The 17,010-nt window shown below is 41.7% G+C and overlaps 1 protein-coding gene across 3 annotated transcripts in view; it reads left to right on the forward strand.

Moving 5' to 3' along the window:
• stol (voltage-dependent calcium channel subunit stolid) overlaps positions 1-17,010 on the forward strand; it is a 1,833,618-nt gene that overhangs the window by 1,700,643 nt on the left and 115,965 nt on the right. For all 3 annotated transcript variants that reach the window (XM_069828334.1, XM_069828336.1, XM_069828335.1), the window contains one exon: positions 8,533-8,785. In XM_069828334.1, the coding sequence (XP_069684435.1) occupies positions 8,533-8,785 (253 nt within the window). The remainder of the gene's footprint in view (positions 1-8,532; positions 8,786-17,010) is intronic.

The raw sequence follows: 17,010 nt of genomic DNA on the forward strand, positions 1-17,010 counted from the left end.
GTATGGGAAGGGAAAGTCATGAGGAAGATCTTGTTCTTCTTTGCCAACTGAATGCTATCTTCCGAAATGTGAGAACTGTGCGAGTCCATTAGAAGAACTACTGGTCTTGCAGGTGGAATGTAGGTTATGAAATGATTAAACCATTCAATGAACAAGCCACTATTTATCCATCTCTTCGGCGACAACTTCACAAGACTTCCTGGGATGATATCCTTCCTCAACTCCTCTGACATACGAACGCCTTTGAATATCACCATCGATGGTATCCAGTGACCATTTGCGTTAACACAGGCCAGAATAGTGTGATTTTCACCGCGATCGGCATAGGTTCTTCTGTAGATGTACTTTCTGCTCACAGCAGTAACAATCTTGGAAGCTTTCACAACATATGACAGCCCAGTCTCATCGCAGTTGCATACTAGATCTGGACGATCTCCTATCTTCAGCTGGTCCAGGAGGGTTTTCAACTTACTGTAGAAGTCGTCCAACATCACTCTGTTGCCCATGGATGATTTGTAGGCTGCAATGTTTTCAGGCACCCTGAGAGTGAGTCCATATCTGTGTGCGAATTTAATTATTATAATAAGACAACACTGACAATTTTGTTGTTACTAATAGACTATTTTAGTAATTCTTATTGGCGATCTTATCTATTCTTGAAGTCTTTCCACCACCTTTCACCTGCTGCCTTTTTTCCACCATTGAAAGGATGATTTTTCTCCTCATCTTCCGCTAATAAAAATGCAAACCTTCTTATCTGCATGACAGTTAGGCCAAATCCCAACTCCTGTATTTCTAATGTATATCTGCATATTCTTTGTTCCATGTCCACAGACAATGCAAATGGTTTCCCTAACTTTGGTAAGCATTGCCTTATGTCATCGTCATTGTCGTCTGCTCTGTTCAAAAAATCCTTTAATGTCGACCATGGAACATTACATTGCTTAGATGACTTATACAGATAATATTTATCCTTCACTAATTTTGCGGCATTGTATAGATTTGCAGTGTCATACTTCCTATATGTTGATGTCATCTAAAATAAAAATACATAATTTCATCTGAACAGGTTTGTTGGAGAGCCGTTAGTATGAGAATGTGAAGAGAAATAAGAAATATAATTAATGCAAGAAAATATGTAACACATTATCGTTGTTAACCCTCGGTCTATACCTGGGGTCTTTTGTGACCCCACTGCTTTATTTTTTACAAATGCATGTGTCAAATGTTGACATAACTCTCCCATGTTCCAGATATGCTATTTGTGAACATTTGGCTACAATTATGTTACATTGTCATGATCCTAGTATAAGTGGTATAACACTTTTTTTCATTTTTATCACATGGGGTCAGAAAAGACCCCAGGTATAGAGTACGCTATGCTAATTTTTATAATGAATTTATTACTTGGTCTCGCTCTTGGTGTATTTTATGGCAACAATGGGACAAATACAGATCAAATATTGATATTTCTTGAACTGGGTGCACTGTTGCCAGATATTTGAAAATTTTTAATTAACTGTTTTCAGTTTGCAGTAGATTTCTGATGAAGTAAGTCGGTTTGTCTCTCTTTATTATAAATAATAATTTATAATATTGATTTTCAGAAAGGTTATAGCCAGCCTTACCTTCGCGCTACGAGTTGGCGCGGGGAGTAGATAGGCGGGACGGGGGAACTTCACGCTACACTCTGACCTGAAAACTTCGTCCACTTACTTGGCTACACGGGAACGGAGTCAGACATAAAAGATTCCGCATCTTTGGTGCTGTCGCTATGACTATCATTATCACATTTTTCAAAATTGCTGGAGTATGATCTGTCCATGATAATCGTCTGTTTATGTTCCAGCCGTGTATATTAATTCGAATCTCTCAACAAAGCCATTAGCCCCACCGCCCCCATCCTGATGAACAACAATGAGTGTTCTGGACACATTTACGGTAGTCAAAACTCCCGTAACATTTTTATCGTGCCAGAACTTGGGAAACGTTAAATTTGTAGGCCTATCTATCCGCATTTCGTCCAGATACAAAATCGGTTTTTCCACTTTCCTAAGCTTTCTTATTTGCTGTAGATATCTTCACGTATTCTAATTTACAGTGTTTTCCTCAATTTTTTTCCTGCACACTTCTTCCACCTGAAATCCTTTTTCTTCAGTATTCGTCTTAATGTTGTCTTTCATTTCAAATCAATTTTCTCTTGTAAAAGGATAGACGTTTCTTGCAGCTTGATACTATTTTTTTTACTTGTTATTTAACAACACTGTAATAACTACTAGCTTCTTCAGTGTCGATTGAATTGATGATGGTAAGATGGTATTTGGCGAAATGAAACCAAGGATTCGCCATAGATTACCTGGCATTCGCCTTTCGCTTGGGAAAACCTCGGAAAAAACCCAACCAGGTAGTCAGCGCAAACGGGAATCGAACTCACTCCCGAGCACAACTGCAGATCAGCAGGCAAACGCGCTACCTCCTCAGATACGACGGTGGCCCTCTTTCTTTTTCAAATAAAAATTCCCAATTATATCTTTTTTGTCAATCTCCCGTCAAAGTCATCTACATTTGCGTTTCGGTAGTCTGGACGTTTACATTTTTTTTCTCCCTCAGGTGTCGACAACGCACTTTCTTCTGTGCAGTCTTTCATTTCATTCCTTATACGCTGTATTGTTCTTGTGGCTAGATTAGAGTACTTTTCTACCTTTGCTGTAGGTTTCGTAAGAGGAATGCAAAGGCACTGTTGTTCTTTTTCTTCATCACAGAATTATTTTACACTTCTAATAATATTCCTTTCTTCGCTATAGATTGTCAATCCTTGTTTCCTCTTTGTCGACATATTTACAATAAACAAAAAACTGCTATAAACCTAAATAACAGTATACAATAACATAAATTCTATTAACTATATTATTATCAACACTATTAACACGAAAAGCAAAGGATAACTAAAGCAATACAAGATTTGTGGTATACTGAAAACAATTGTCTTGTTGAAACTAATAAAACACTACAGTAAAAACTCCACTATTATTTTCACAAAGTCGCAAAGATTCATAGACACGTGCAGTAGATGTTTGTGAAACAGGAATATTGCAGTGAACAGCGCGGTGCGCATGCGCGACTGTTTCCCCTCCGCCCCGTCTAAGTACTTCAGCCGCCTTCTCCTGGCGTGACAACAGTAATCATACTCTAAAAGACGCAGACCACAGTGATGTGAATGTGACAATGATTTCATATTCGAAAGCGACGGCGGTGTTACGGAAGTAGATGTGACAGGAAGATATTCAAGTTGAAGACGAAATAGATATTGATTCTATTGATGCAGATGATAACATCAATATATTAGTGACACATTTACTTACATCAAGAAATGAACAACAGAACTATGCTACTCAGCCATCACCACAGAGTTAGCAACCTTCTAGAAATATAGTGGGCCAAACAGCTAATATTCCTCAGCATGTTAGATTATAGCAGGCTCCGCCAAGTCGAGTCAAGATCGCGAGAGGGCGTACAGGCCTACTTACGGCTTCCACTGCGGGCAGTACACTTGTACACTGCAGTCTATCAGTGGTGGAACCTATCGAGGTCGCTTGGGGGCACCGGTGCACTGCATTTTGCACCAGGAATATTTATGTGCTAAAAACATGAACCTTAGCAATGTAATGGATGTTGTTATGCGAACAATTAATTTCATAAGGTCTAAAGGACTCAATCACAGGGACTTCAGGACACTGCTTGATGGTATTAACAGAATGGGGATTTATTCTACCATACCGAGGTAAGGTGGTGAAGCCGAAAAATTCTGGAACGTTTTCTCGCACTTAGAAATGAAACTGCCTTATTTATGGATGTACATGGGAAACCTGTTAGAAGCCTTGGACATGAAAGAATATATAAGAATAATGCAACAATTGAGCGAAGTTTCGAACGTAGATTTGAGGATATTAGAGATCTTGAACAACAATTTGAGATATTTGCAATATCTTTTTCAGTGAGTGTCCTGGATATTCCTGCTGAACTACAATTAGAAATACTTGATTTACAAAGCGATATTGAGCTAAAGGATAAGTATCAAAACAGAAAAAGTATTAACCATTTCTATACTTGTTTTCCACGAGAAAGGTTTCCTAAACAGTACAATCTTGCTGCAAGAACGTTGTAAATGTTCGGGACAACCTACGTATGCGAAACACTGTTTTGTTTAATGAAGTTTACAAAGTCACGTCACAGAAACAACTAAGTGATGAACAATTGAAAGCATGTTTGCGATTGGCTGGTACTAAAACAATAGCTCCGAGAATTAAATAGCTGCTTACTAACAGAAAACTGCAAAAATCGCAGCGGATCTCTGATGTTTAAGAAAAAGTACTATTATTAGAGAATTGTATTTGAATAACAACGTTTGTACTGTTGTTTTATTTCGTTAATTGAATTGTATAGCAATGAGAAGAAGACAAACAGTATATTAATCTGTATAAAAGTGTATATTTTGTTTTGTTTCATTACTGTGCAAACATGCAAAAATTTGTTTCGTATATAGTTAACTGTACAAAATTGTATAGAGTACTGTTTTTCAGTATAGTGCAATTAACAGTGAAAGCGTGCTTCAATTAAAAGCTGAAATTAATTTACATTCTTATCACAAATTTGGTTCACATACAAGTTCTTAGCTCCGCCCCTTGCCCGCACCCGTACGTCAGGGCTTGAGGGTTTGTACGTACGCACGAGAGTGTAGTCACTTGACGGTCCCTGGATTATAGTCTACTTGCAAATTAGATCGGATTGTTTCTCTCTTTTTATAACTGATCACATGTTGAATAGAATATCAATGCATACTAACAATCGTGATGAAGATGTGAAAGATAAATACATTTCCCTTCAACACTGGAGTAAGCCGGATTCAACAAAACTACAGGCTTTCTTCGGTCTTCTCATAACAGCAGGGGTGCACACAGCAAGGGGGAAACTACTTGATGAATTTTGAGCCAAAGAATATGGTTTGCCTATTTTCCGAGCTAGAATGAGTTATTCGCGATTTTCAAGTATTTTGATGTGTCTCCGTTTCGACGACAAACTGACAAGGAAAGAAAGGAAAGCTGCATCAGGGTCAAAAGCAGAAGTCATACGTGCAATTTCTGAAATATTTGTTGATGGATGTATGTCGTCTTATATTCCTGAACCGTAACTACAGTAGATGAACACCTGTGAATATTCAAAGATGATGTCCAATCAAAGTTTACATTTCTTCCAAGCCAGGGAAACATGGGATAAAAGTATGGGGTGCCGTGGATCGTGAGACAAACTTTTGATAAATGCACAAATTTATACAGGAAAGTCTGCAGAGGAAAGAGAGATAAGTCAAGGAAAAGGTGATGTACATGATATGGTGGATCATCGGAGAGGAAGTGGAAGGAATGTTACTATTGACAATTTTTTCACAAGTTTTGAATTAGGACAAGAACTGCTACAGAAGAATCTAACAGTAGTGAGAACACTTCGAGCCAATCGAAAAGAGATCCCTAAAGAAATGTTGCCATCAAAGGAAAGGCCTCCACTTTCAACTGCATTTGGCTATACACAAAATAATCTTCTGGCCTCTTACGTGCTGAAAAAGAAACAAAGCCGTCTTGTTGTTGTCAACACTGCATAATTCTTTTGACATAAGTGAATGTGAACACAGAACATCTGAAGTAATACTCGTCTACGAGTATAATGCCAAAGTCTGATGTGGAAACGGTTGACTATTCTGTCGAACGGTCAATCAGGAGATGGCCACTAGCTCTGTTCTGTGACGTTCTTGACTAAGCATGTCTGAATGCTTTCGCACTCTACAGTAAAATACTACATAATTTGAAAGGAAAAAACCCGAGCAGAAAATTTATTTTAGAATTAGGAAAGGAATTAGTGAAACTCCATATCTAAAGGAGAATTATGTTGCCTCAGTGTAGAACACGATCGATTACATCATCAATAGTTGTTTCAGTCTTCAGGGATCTTCTGTCTGACATCCAGGATGAAGTTCAAACACCAAAACGTAGACATTGTGATTCATGCCCAAGATCACTTGACAGGAAGTGAACCAGCAATTTGAAAGTTATAATAAGTTTGTTTGCAAGAACATGTTACAGTGCGTTGTGTCATGCGTGCAACTGAAATTGATACAGAATAGACAGAGTTCTAGTAAAAAAAAACTCTATTTGGCTATGTCGGATATCTCAAAATCATCCTAATATACAATACACTACCAATGAATGCTTTTTTTTATACAGTATAAACCACTCTAAATATAGGATTATATATGTGACTGTAACAGTAATTTTATTTTGTATGGGAGTGATAAAATAAACCCCTCATTATTTGATAAGGCTGAAAGTTTCTTGTCCATTGGACTTATATAAAATGCAGTGTAGTGTTCTGAATGTTACAAATGTAAAGTAGAGTAAAGTAAATCCATGGCGCTACAGCCCATGAAGGGCCAAGGCCGACCAGCCGGCTGCTGGCCTCACGTCCACATGCCGAAGCAGAGGTGGACGATCATCCAACTAGAATAGACATAATCCCCCCACACCCGTTACAGCTGGTTTGCGAAACCGGATTTTCGCTACTATCGTAGATCACCAAGTGCATCACAATGCCGGGTGGGCACCGATTCCATACACTGGCCGAAATTTAATGAGAAAATTTCTTCCTCCATGAGAAATGGAACCAGCACGCATTCCGTAACGCGAGTCCTAGGCAGGATGCCTTAGACAATGACGCCACGGCGCGGAATATGTTCACAAATATATGAATATAAAAACACCCTGTATAATGACATTCCAACATGAGGTAATTTATAGTGTAGTAATTATTAGTCGTCCCGCGCCGCGGCGTCGTGGTCTAAGGCATCTTGCCTGGGACTCGCGTTACGGAATGCGCGCTGGTTCGAATCCTCATGGGGGAAGAAATTTTCTCATTAAATTTCGGCCAGTGTATGGGACCGGTGCCCACCCAGCATCGTGATGCACTTGGGGAGCTACGATAGGTAGCGAAATCCGGTTACGCAAACCAGCTATAACGGCTGGGGGGCTCATCGTGCTAACCAAACGATACCTCCATTCTGGTTGGATGATCGTCCACCTCTGCTTCAGCATGTGGCCGTGAGGCCAGCAGCCGGCTGGTAGGTCTTGGCCCTTCATGGGCTGCAGCGCCACGGATTATTATTAATTGTTAGTCATTGTATTTTATTATTATTAGACTTCTGGCATTCTAAAGTGTTATTAACAACAACAAAACAGTTGTACAATGCGTTTGTGGGAATTATGTGCTGTTAAATTTTCATTAATACTTTTTAACAGTAATAAAACAACTTTACTAAAAATGTACTCCCATAAACTCTTAAATAAATACCAAAATACATAAATTATCCAATAATTATGCTTACAACTTCCTATTTTCAAGTTAGTTGAAAGAAATCTATCCGGGGTCAAAAAAGACCCCAGGTATAGAGTACGTTTTTCCATAGCAGATATAGACCGAGGGTTAAGCAACTGACGTCAAAGGTTTAAATTTTCGTAACTTTTATTCATTTGAAACTCGAGCATAAATGTTTAATGTAAAAAAAGTCAGCCGTACAAGAAAAGTGATGTCTTTTTTAACAACCATTCGCTGGACCACCTTGATCTTCGATTCCTCACGATCCGTTTATTTTGACTTTATTTTATTACTATTGTTATTTTATTATTGTTATTATTATTATTATTATTATTATCATTATTGTTATTATGGACGACAAGACGGAACAGTGTCGTACTACATCTTGCATGACCGTTTTATCGTACGAGAAGTCTTTGCGTGTGGACCTGGCTTAATACTTGGAAGCAGTTATCTTTGTAACTATTCAGCTTTGGCTTTTGATATTTTGAGTTTCGTCGATGTTAAAAGAAACAAGAAACACGCCAGGCATTTGCTTAACTTGAAATTCAAAAGACTCTGTATTATTAATCTCAAAATGTCTTGATATGCCCGTCAGTCCTTTCTCCCACAAGTCAGAATAATTGTTTAAAATTTTAATTCTAGTACTATTTCTTTACCGCTAGTTCTATTGCTTCAAGCGCTCTGTCATTTCAAATATTAGCACAAAAACTAGGAATCCCAGCTATCTGCTTCTCCCATAGGAAACTCTTGGTCCTGATATATTTAGAAATGAATGAGTATAACAGTTTTTTGATACGTTATGTAATTCTGAAAGGAGAATTGAGAGTAGGCCTATCCCAAAGAAACCTGTAACAACACCTTCTCTTCCCATCATAAATTCCATCTATTCTCAGAATACACACCCACAAAGTCTAGGACCTTTGAATTTTCTTGCCAAATTTATAACATTTTCCTTTCGAAATTTTAAACATGTGCAATTTTCAGTTGTGTTGATATTCGTCCTTTCTATAACTGGCGTCGAAACAATCTTCTGCAGTTCAATCCATTGTCACATTTGTAATTTTAACTACGTTTTATATTGATATTCACTATACGGTAATAATTTTCTTCCAGACACTTCAGTGAAACAAATCAGAGAGCAATTGATGAAGTTTGGTACAAGAGAGCAGTGGACCAACATGGTATTGAGCCTGACAGCTTTGTATTCTCGGTACCGTTTGATGCAGCATCCAGCAACAAGCCCCTTGTTACAGCCACTCATGCCATTTATGTGGAGCACAAAGGTCACCGTGCTCCTGCAGCTGTAGTTGGTATCCAATTTCAACATTCCACTCTAGCATCACATTTCCTCAACATTACTTCAACAGTAAGTGATCTAAACAATATACTTAATTATTCTATTTTAACTTGTTCAGGGACTGTTAATTAGACATAATACAACATTGACCTGATCAGATGTTTAACATTTACTCTCACGAAAAGTTAAGTTTAAAAAACAAGTAAAGAATGTTTAAATATACATTTTGTTAATAGGGAAGAATGGAGAAAGATTATAGAATCATGATAATGCACACAGATAGATGTCCTAAAACAATGTACAACCTTGTAATTATGAATGGTCAGGGTCCGTCTGTGCTTATCTGCTTAACAAATATTAATTATTAGAATACTTGTCACATTATTTATTCAGTTAACGTTTTCGGCTTAAATAAGCCATCTTCAGAAGAAATTATCCCTAAAGTACATGAATAGAATTGATGCATGCCTGTGTATAGTACAATATGGATACATTAGTTAATTATGAGTCTCTACCGTGACAATAGTAAACTTAAATTAATTAAAATGTTAAAACAAGGGCTATATGAGCCAAGGTCATAAATTATTAATATACTAAAATGTTAAAACATGTAAAATATAGTTACAAGTTGCAATATGTTGGACCATCTGTGACAATTTCCAATGCTGACTTGAGTGACGATATTTCAACTGTAAAGCGGAATGAAAAATTTTATCAAAATATGGCAAATATAAACAAACATAATGAGGAGGTTACATTCAAGAACAATGAAATGTACATGTGTAGCTCTTAATACTGTTGAAACTATAACAAGCTTAATGTAAATTACATAAATCTGGTTACAAACATCGCGAAGCGAATTATGTACGCGAGCGCACGGAATAGTTGTACTGATTGTAAGTGAACTTTGTAATATAGTTTATATTGGAGCGGAATTTACTAATTGAGAATAAATGTAATTTGTTAAGATAGTATTAACTTAGGTTATGAAAAGAAGGAGGTAACCAAAATCCAACTTACTATCGTGCGTGCGGTGATGGTAGCTCTGTAGTCAGTGGTGGTGGGAAGACAACTGTTTGGTGCGCTGCGTTTACAGATTATTACAAAACCTAGGTAACAGCTGACGATAGAAGGGGAGGAAGGATGGTTATAGGCTGATAAGCATGCACGTGGGTTGTGTGCGTTCAAATTGAACAACGTGTTACGCAAGTTTGGAATCTTTTCATTTAAAAGCGGTATGCCTAAATTGGTGGCCCGGGCTATATGAAAGTCTTCAGCTGCATTAATATGTATACTATTATTTAGGGGAAGGATTATGTGCAAAGCCTCTCTTATGTTGGTTAATTCGTGGCCCTTCTCGATTAGATGAGTGGCAAACTTGGATTTTCTCCTGTTATGTTTGAAGTCAGCAACGTGTTCGCTATATCTAGTTTTAAAGTTTCTCTGGGTCTGTCCTATATATTTATGTGAGCAGTTCTTGCATTGTAGCATGTATATGCCCCCACTTTGGTGTTTGTCAATGGTATTAAGTTCATAGGGAATAATGTTATTTGGTTTATTATTTGTTCGGAAGGTTATTTCAATGCTATGTTTTTTTTTTTTTAATAGAAGTTAGTGATTTAGTTAGAAACTTTTCCGAAATACGTCATACTAACTCGATCTTTTTTAGCGGTGGGAGAGTTTACCATAAGTGTGGTGTGTTGGTTGTGCGAAAGTTTGCTTTTCGTTTGCAAAATAATTTGTCTATTACCCGTTTATTGACGACATTAGATCTCGCCAAATTAACAATATAATCTTATTCTTTATTGAAGCGTTTTTTGCTTAAAGGAACCAATAACAAGTTATCTGTTTTTGAAAGTTATTCATCTAAAATTTTAGGGTCTTTCATGTGCTTATTAATGATTTCAGCTGATGAATTTAAACAAGCTAAATGTAATGAGAAAAATTTATGTAACTGTTATCAGAAACTTCAACAGAAAGGAATTATTCACACCAAAACCGATAAGAATGATGCTGTTGTTCTCATGACTAAGGACCAATATGTTGAAAAAAAAAAAAACAATTTTTCATTAACAATCACATTTGTGAGCTTAAAGCGCAACCCACAGATAACTTCTAAAAAACAGTTGAAAATAACGATAAAGAATTCTCCTGATCTTATCCCAGCCAATTTGATTAATAAATTAGTTCAAAAATTAATCCTCAAGCACACATTCTGAAAGCGTTGCCTAAAACACATAAACCAGAGTTATCTATGAGGCCCATAGTAGACAGTCAAAACGCGCCCAACCGCAAAATCAAAAAATTCCTACATTATTTTTTGAAACGCAACTCGATATTGGAAGACAAATACACAATTACCAATACTAGACATTTAATTAAGACACTTTCCAAATTAAAACCCTAAAAAAGAACTAAATTGTTATCCATAGATATTTCTAATTTATAGACAAACATTCCTATTGTAACTTTAAAATTCAAAACAATAAAGTAGTTTTATTCTTACAACAGTAACTCTTCACTTTCTACAATTTAATTCTACTCCCGTCAACAATGGGATTTCCACTCCACACAGTAACACAGTATTCGTTATTACACACCACAGACGACAATGACAATTTACTTGGATTATTGAGAACAACAATGAACAGTTAATTTTAACTAAAGTTCACAAAGCACTATTTACAAATCAGAACTGTCAGTTCTCTGTTCACAGTTCGTTTGCCTTGGCTAGTTCTTCTAGCTCAGTCACTCAAGTTCACAGTATCTCGAACCACAGACCTTCAGAGACAGTCCAATAAACCTCGAACACAGGTCTCCCAACTGCGGTCCACTGCACTCGAACACAAGTCTTCCAACTGCATTGCTTCCGCCTAGAACCTCGGACAGTTGCGGACACACACTCAAGTCGAACTCCGGTCTGGCTTCACTGCTACACAAGACTGGCTGGCTTCCTGACCAAAAAACTGAAAACTCCTCTCGAAGGCTGCTTTCCTTTTATTTGCTAGGCAACACTTCGCGAGCCTTCGATTTCTGGTCTTTTCCGTCACTAGACGATTCGGTTTCGAGAATAATCTGTCACGCTGCTGCTCCCCCCTTCACTTCGCGCAGCAGTTTGCTTTCTTCCCCTCTCGGCAAGCACCAGATGCGCGCGCAACCTCCGCGTCGCCCGTCTCCCGCAAGATCGACTCCCAGCTGTAACATTGTACCCTCCTTAGGGCTGTCCGTCCCGGGCAGTCCCTTGGTAAGCCGCTAGTCGGTCCAGATGCACTACCATCATCTTCCCCCGGGGTTATCACTGGACGTGGTACACCACGTCGTTGATCCGGGTCACCATGCGGTATGGTCCATCCCAGGCATGCTACAGCTTCGGTGATTTTCCTTTGGTCCTGGTAGGTCGATACAGCCACACCAGGTCGCCCTCCTGGAATCCTACAGAGTTGGCTGAAGCAGTAATTAGGAGAGGGAGAGACCGATTTATTAGCGAAGTGATATCTCCATATTTTTATTACATGTATTCGCGGGGATGTTCTGGCGACTTCGTTAGAATTGGCTTCCCACACAGGTGTTTCGTCACTTGTCAGCATCGGAAAGATTTACAGCCACCTTGTGCGGTATTGTATATAGAGACTCGCTGAAGCGTAAAAGCCAAAGTTGGACTAGACCCGTGGGAAAGTAATTGCAAGCTTGGGTTTTCCGTAGAACGGAGTTCTCCAAAATCGACAAACTAATTAGATGTTATGGGAAATCCAAAGTCTAAATTTAGAGATGACATATTTCGCGCCCAATAAGAAGAGATCTTGGTCCAGCTTATGAGGTCACTTTGGACCAATTGGGAATAGATTTTAGGCCGGTTAAGTGACGTAGTTGTTAGCCAATAGGATAGTTAGTTTTAGCGTAGGATAGGTTTTTTATAAATAAGGGTGACGGGGAGCGGCGACATCACAACATCTCATCGTGTCGGCGGCCCTACATACAGGCCACAAACACAACTTCTTATCGTGTCGGCGGCCCTACATACAGGGTGCAATAACTACTTCGTTTTGTGTCGACAGGACTACGACTTCTTTTCGTGTCGACGGCACGACACACTGAATTTTTTTTGGTGTCGGCGGCCCAACTTAATAGTCTTCCTTCCGGCGAAGACTCGATAGATAGAACGTTGTCATCGGCGAGACTACTCGTCAACGTTTAGGAGCGTCGAACATAGTGTACTGGTCATAGTATTGAATTTATAGTATCGGATAGAGCTTATTTAGAGCTGCCATAGAGTCGATACAGAAGTGCGACCAACGATTGAATTATAAGTCAGCCGGAAATACATACTCTAGGGTTTACCAAGTGAATGCGACAATAAACTTATAGTTTTGGAGTTTACACTGCCTTTTATATAAGTAGCCGGCTTGGTCTTATTCCCGACATCATCCTACACCACAACCGTACCTCGGCTACCCTGAGTGAATCTCACGCAACACCGAGACGCACCCACCCTCATGGCTAATCTGTCGTAGCGCATTTCCATCCTGTCGCTGGCCATCTTGAGGTGCTCTCTAGCCAGTTGGTGGACTCCATTCAACTTCTCGGTCAGTTCTGCCACGTAGTCAGTCGCTGGCTAGTCGGCGCTGGGTGGCGTGCCAAACAGCAGATCACAGGGCAGGCGCAGCTCTCTCCCGAAGACCATGTTTGCCGGTGTCATCCCTGTTGTATCGTGGACCGAAGCTCTGTAGGCCAAGAGGAACAGTGGGACTCTGGCATCCCAATCTCGTTGATGGTTGGACACTACCATCCGCACGTGCTCTTCCACGGTTATGATGTAGCGTTCTACCATGCCGTCGGACTGTGAGTGGAGGGGAGTGCTCCTGGTTTTATGCACTCCCAGACGCTCGAACAACTTCCCCATCTGGTTAGATTCGAAGTTGCGCCCCTGATTACTATGCTATTCCCGGGGCATCCCGAATCGGCAGATGAAGTTGTCAACTCTGCCACCGTCGAAGCCTCTTGGTTGGGATTCGCGTACACCTCTGGCCATTTTGTGAAGTAATCCATGGCTCCTAGCAGGTAGCAGTTCTCTCCCGCGTTGTACTGTTGCATGGGTCCCCTACTGCGTGTCCGTGGTCGGCGACTGGCTGCACATGTGTCGCAACTTCGGCACTATATTTCCGTGTCGGTCCTCTGATGCAGCCAGTAGAACATCTGCCTTAACTTGTCCAGCGTCTTGTTGGCTCCCAGGTGGCCTCCAGTCACTCCAGCATGAGTCTCCTCCAGAGAGAGAGAGACTGCGACAAGCCAGGCTGAAGTTGAACCCGAAGAAATGTCATCTATTCCAGAAGGTCAGCTACCTGGGGCACATAGTAGGGACCAACGGAGTGGTCACGGACTCAGACACGCTACAAGCCATCAGAGGATGGCCGAGACCGAGGGACAAGCAGGAGTTGCGCCGTTTTCTCGGCCTCTTCACTTATTACAGAAGGTTCGTAGCTGGTACGCCAACATCTCTAAGCCACTAACCCAGCTGACCGAGGAGAAACGACAATTCCAATGGACGGACGAGGCGGAGTCTCCTCCACCACTTCCTTCACCTTGCCCTGGGCAGGACAAGTTGTTCTATGCGGGTCCTTCCATCGGCCCACTCCCAAATCCTCTTCAGGATACCGTCCTTGACAGTGAAGGATTCCCACTGGCCCCAGTAGCTCTTGTACATTGTGCTACAGTTGGCGATATCGGCCCATTCTGGTCTCTGGCCGGACTCCACATCACGCAGTAGCTGTCCAATGTTTGGGTCCTCCAGCTGCTTCCTCCTTATGGCGGCGTTATCCCATCCTGGGCTCAGCTGGGCGGCAATTGTTCGGACTGCGTGGGCGCCATCTCGCTCTTCTACTTTCAGGCAGTGTTTGCAGCCATCCGGGCACGGGCGTAGTGATAAGGCATCAGCGTTGGAGGACCCACAATAATGACTGTATCCAGAAAGTAAAGGAACAGTTTTATATCACTATAGTATAGTACTAAGAAATTTCAGCATCTATGTTATGGATGCAAATACTAAAAATTCTCGTTCAAAATGGAATAAATTAACACTGGTGTCAGGAGTGGGATATTATCGACATAATGGAGAACCTACAGCTGATTCTGCAAGCCATCGCGGAACTGAAAACTGACATAATTGAAGCGAAAGCAGATATGAACAAGCACATTAGTGAGGTTAAGAACGACATAAGTGAAGTGAAAACGGAGATGAAAAGTGACATAAGTGAAGTGAAAAACGGAGATTAAAAGTGACGTCGCTATGCAAATCGGTAGCGTTTTGGCCCAAGTAGATAGAATAGTTACCATCTTGAGAGACGAACTTATAGCCGATTTTAACAAATTAAACGAGAATTTTGCAACTGTAAACGAGACGGTTGCCGAACTAAGACAGGATGTAGACCAGTTTGACAGCAAAATTCGCGCTCTCGAACGTTGTGAAGAGGAGACGAGTGTGTTAATGGACCATCATGCTCAAGAAAACAAGCTCATACTCGCGTTGGTGGATCGCCAGGCTAGAGGACAGAAACAGATAATTGCCCGAGGAAGTTCAACGGGCCGTAGAAAGATCGGCGACAGAATGGCGGACCTCATGTAGTGGCCCTGTTGAACCATCGCCCTCAGCCAGACATTCAAACGTCAAGACGCCGAAGTTGGACGGTACGACGTTGTGGGCGATATACCGTCGCCAGTTCGAGGCCATCGCAGAGCACAATGGGTGGACGCCGGCAGAGAAAAGTACTCAGCTGCTGGCCCCGCTTCAGGGACAGGCGTCGGAGATTCTTCATAGTGTTGCAGAAGTTTGGGACACCCGCTGAGATAATGGCAGCCTTGGAGGGACGTTATGGTGACCATCATCTTGCGACAGCATTTAGGACCCAACTAAAAACGAGGGTCCAACAACCAGGCGAGTCCCTACAAGAATATGCAATGGCGGTGGAACAACTGGCCCATATGGCCCTCAAGGGCCTACCTACTGACTTCATCGCTGGGGAGGCGGCCTACACCTTCGGCAGCGGAGTTCGAGACCCGGAAATCAGACAAAAGCTACTCTTGTCAGAGCATCGCACCATCAAGGAAGCTCTGGCGGCGGCCCTCAGGGTAGAGGCAGCCAAGTTGAGGGCGAACTTCTCGGCATCGCACCGGATTAGGAGCGTCGCGGCCGCCGACGTCGAGGAATGTCAACCAAAGTCACCCGATTGACGAAAACGAGGATTGCCCACCTGCTGGTCCTGCGGCGAACCTGGACACCTAAGGAAGGACTGTGACCGATCTGGTCACAAACAGGAAAACTAAAAGGGGCCGATGGGATGAGGGGCACGTCGGCGCCGTCATCACCATCCCCTCGGCTGATCTTGAAAGCGGTTAACAGAAGATGCGACGATGGGCTGATTACTGACGGATGGATAAGAGGCCGCCCATGCAGAGTAACGGTAGACACCGGGGCGTCGCTCACCATCGCCAGACCGGAAGTTGTGCGCGGCCTACCTGGGAGGACGCCGCTGCGCCGATATGAGCTACGTACTACCTCAGGCGAGAGCCTGCCCATTCAGAAAGAGGTTTCCTGGATTTGACCTTGGGAAAGAGGAGACTAGAGATGTGGGTGTTCGTCGCCAACATCACTGAAGACGTCATCCTGGGACTCGACGCCATGCGGATCTTCGATGCAACGGTGGAGGTCCGGCGTTGTATCCTACGTTTTGGTCAGGATGAAGTGTTCCTGAGGGACGTCGAAGACCAACCCATGACCAGCAGACTCACCTCGGAGAATCAAGTGACAATCCCAGCAGGCTGTGAGATGGTGGTGACGGCAAGACTGGACGGACAGCCTAAGAGAAACCTGCTCCTCGATTCACAAACAACTCCGATTGATGGGCTTTATCTGGCCAGATTCCTACACCGAACCAGAAGGTGGTACCGGTGAGGGTCCTGAATGTCACCAGTCGGGACAAGGAGGTGCCTAGTGGAACTGTACTAGGAAGCGTCGAGCCCGTGGTGTCTGTGACGTCTCTGGCAGATAACGAGGAGTATCACCGACCACGTCCAGAGCTAGACCCATCACTGAAAGAGCTGGCTCGAGAATTGGCATAGAATTTAAGAGAAGGAGAAAGAAGAGAAGTCCACGATCTACTGACGGAATTTCAGGACGTGTTTAGTCTTTCTGAAAACTACTACGGGAGAACGGAGAAAGTTCAGCACCGCATCGCCAACGGAAATGCTCTCCCAATCAGACAACCTCCTTGACGCGTCCCTCTAGCTAAACAGAGGGAGAT

This window comes from Periplaneta americana, chromosome 6 (genome assembly GCF_040183065.1).
Source record: "Periplaneta americana isolate PAMFEO1 chromosome 6, P.americana_PAMFEO1_priV1, whole genome shotgun sequence".
NCBI classification, from domain to species: domain Eukaryota; kingdom Metazoa; phylum Arthropoda; class Insecta; order Blattodea; family Blattidae; genus Periplaneta; species Periplaneta americana.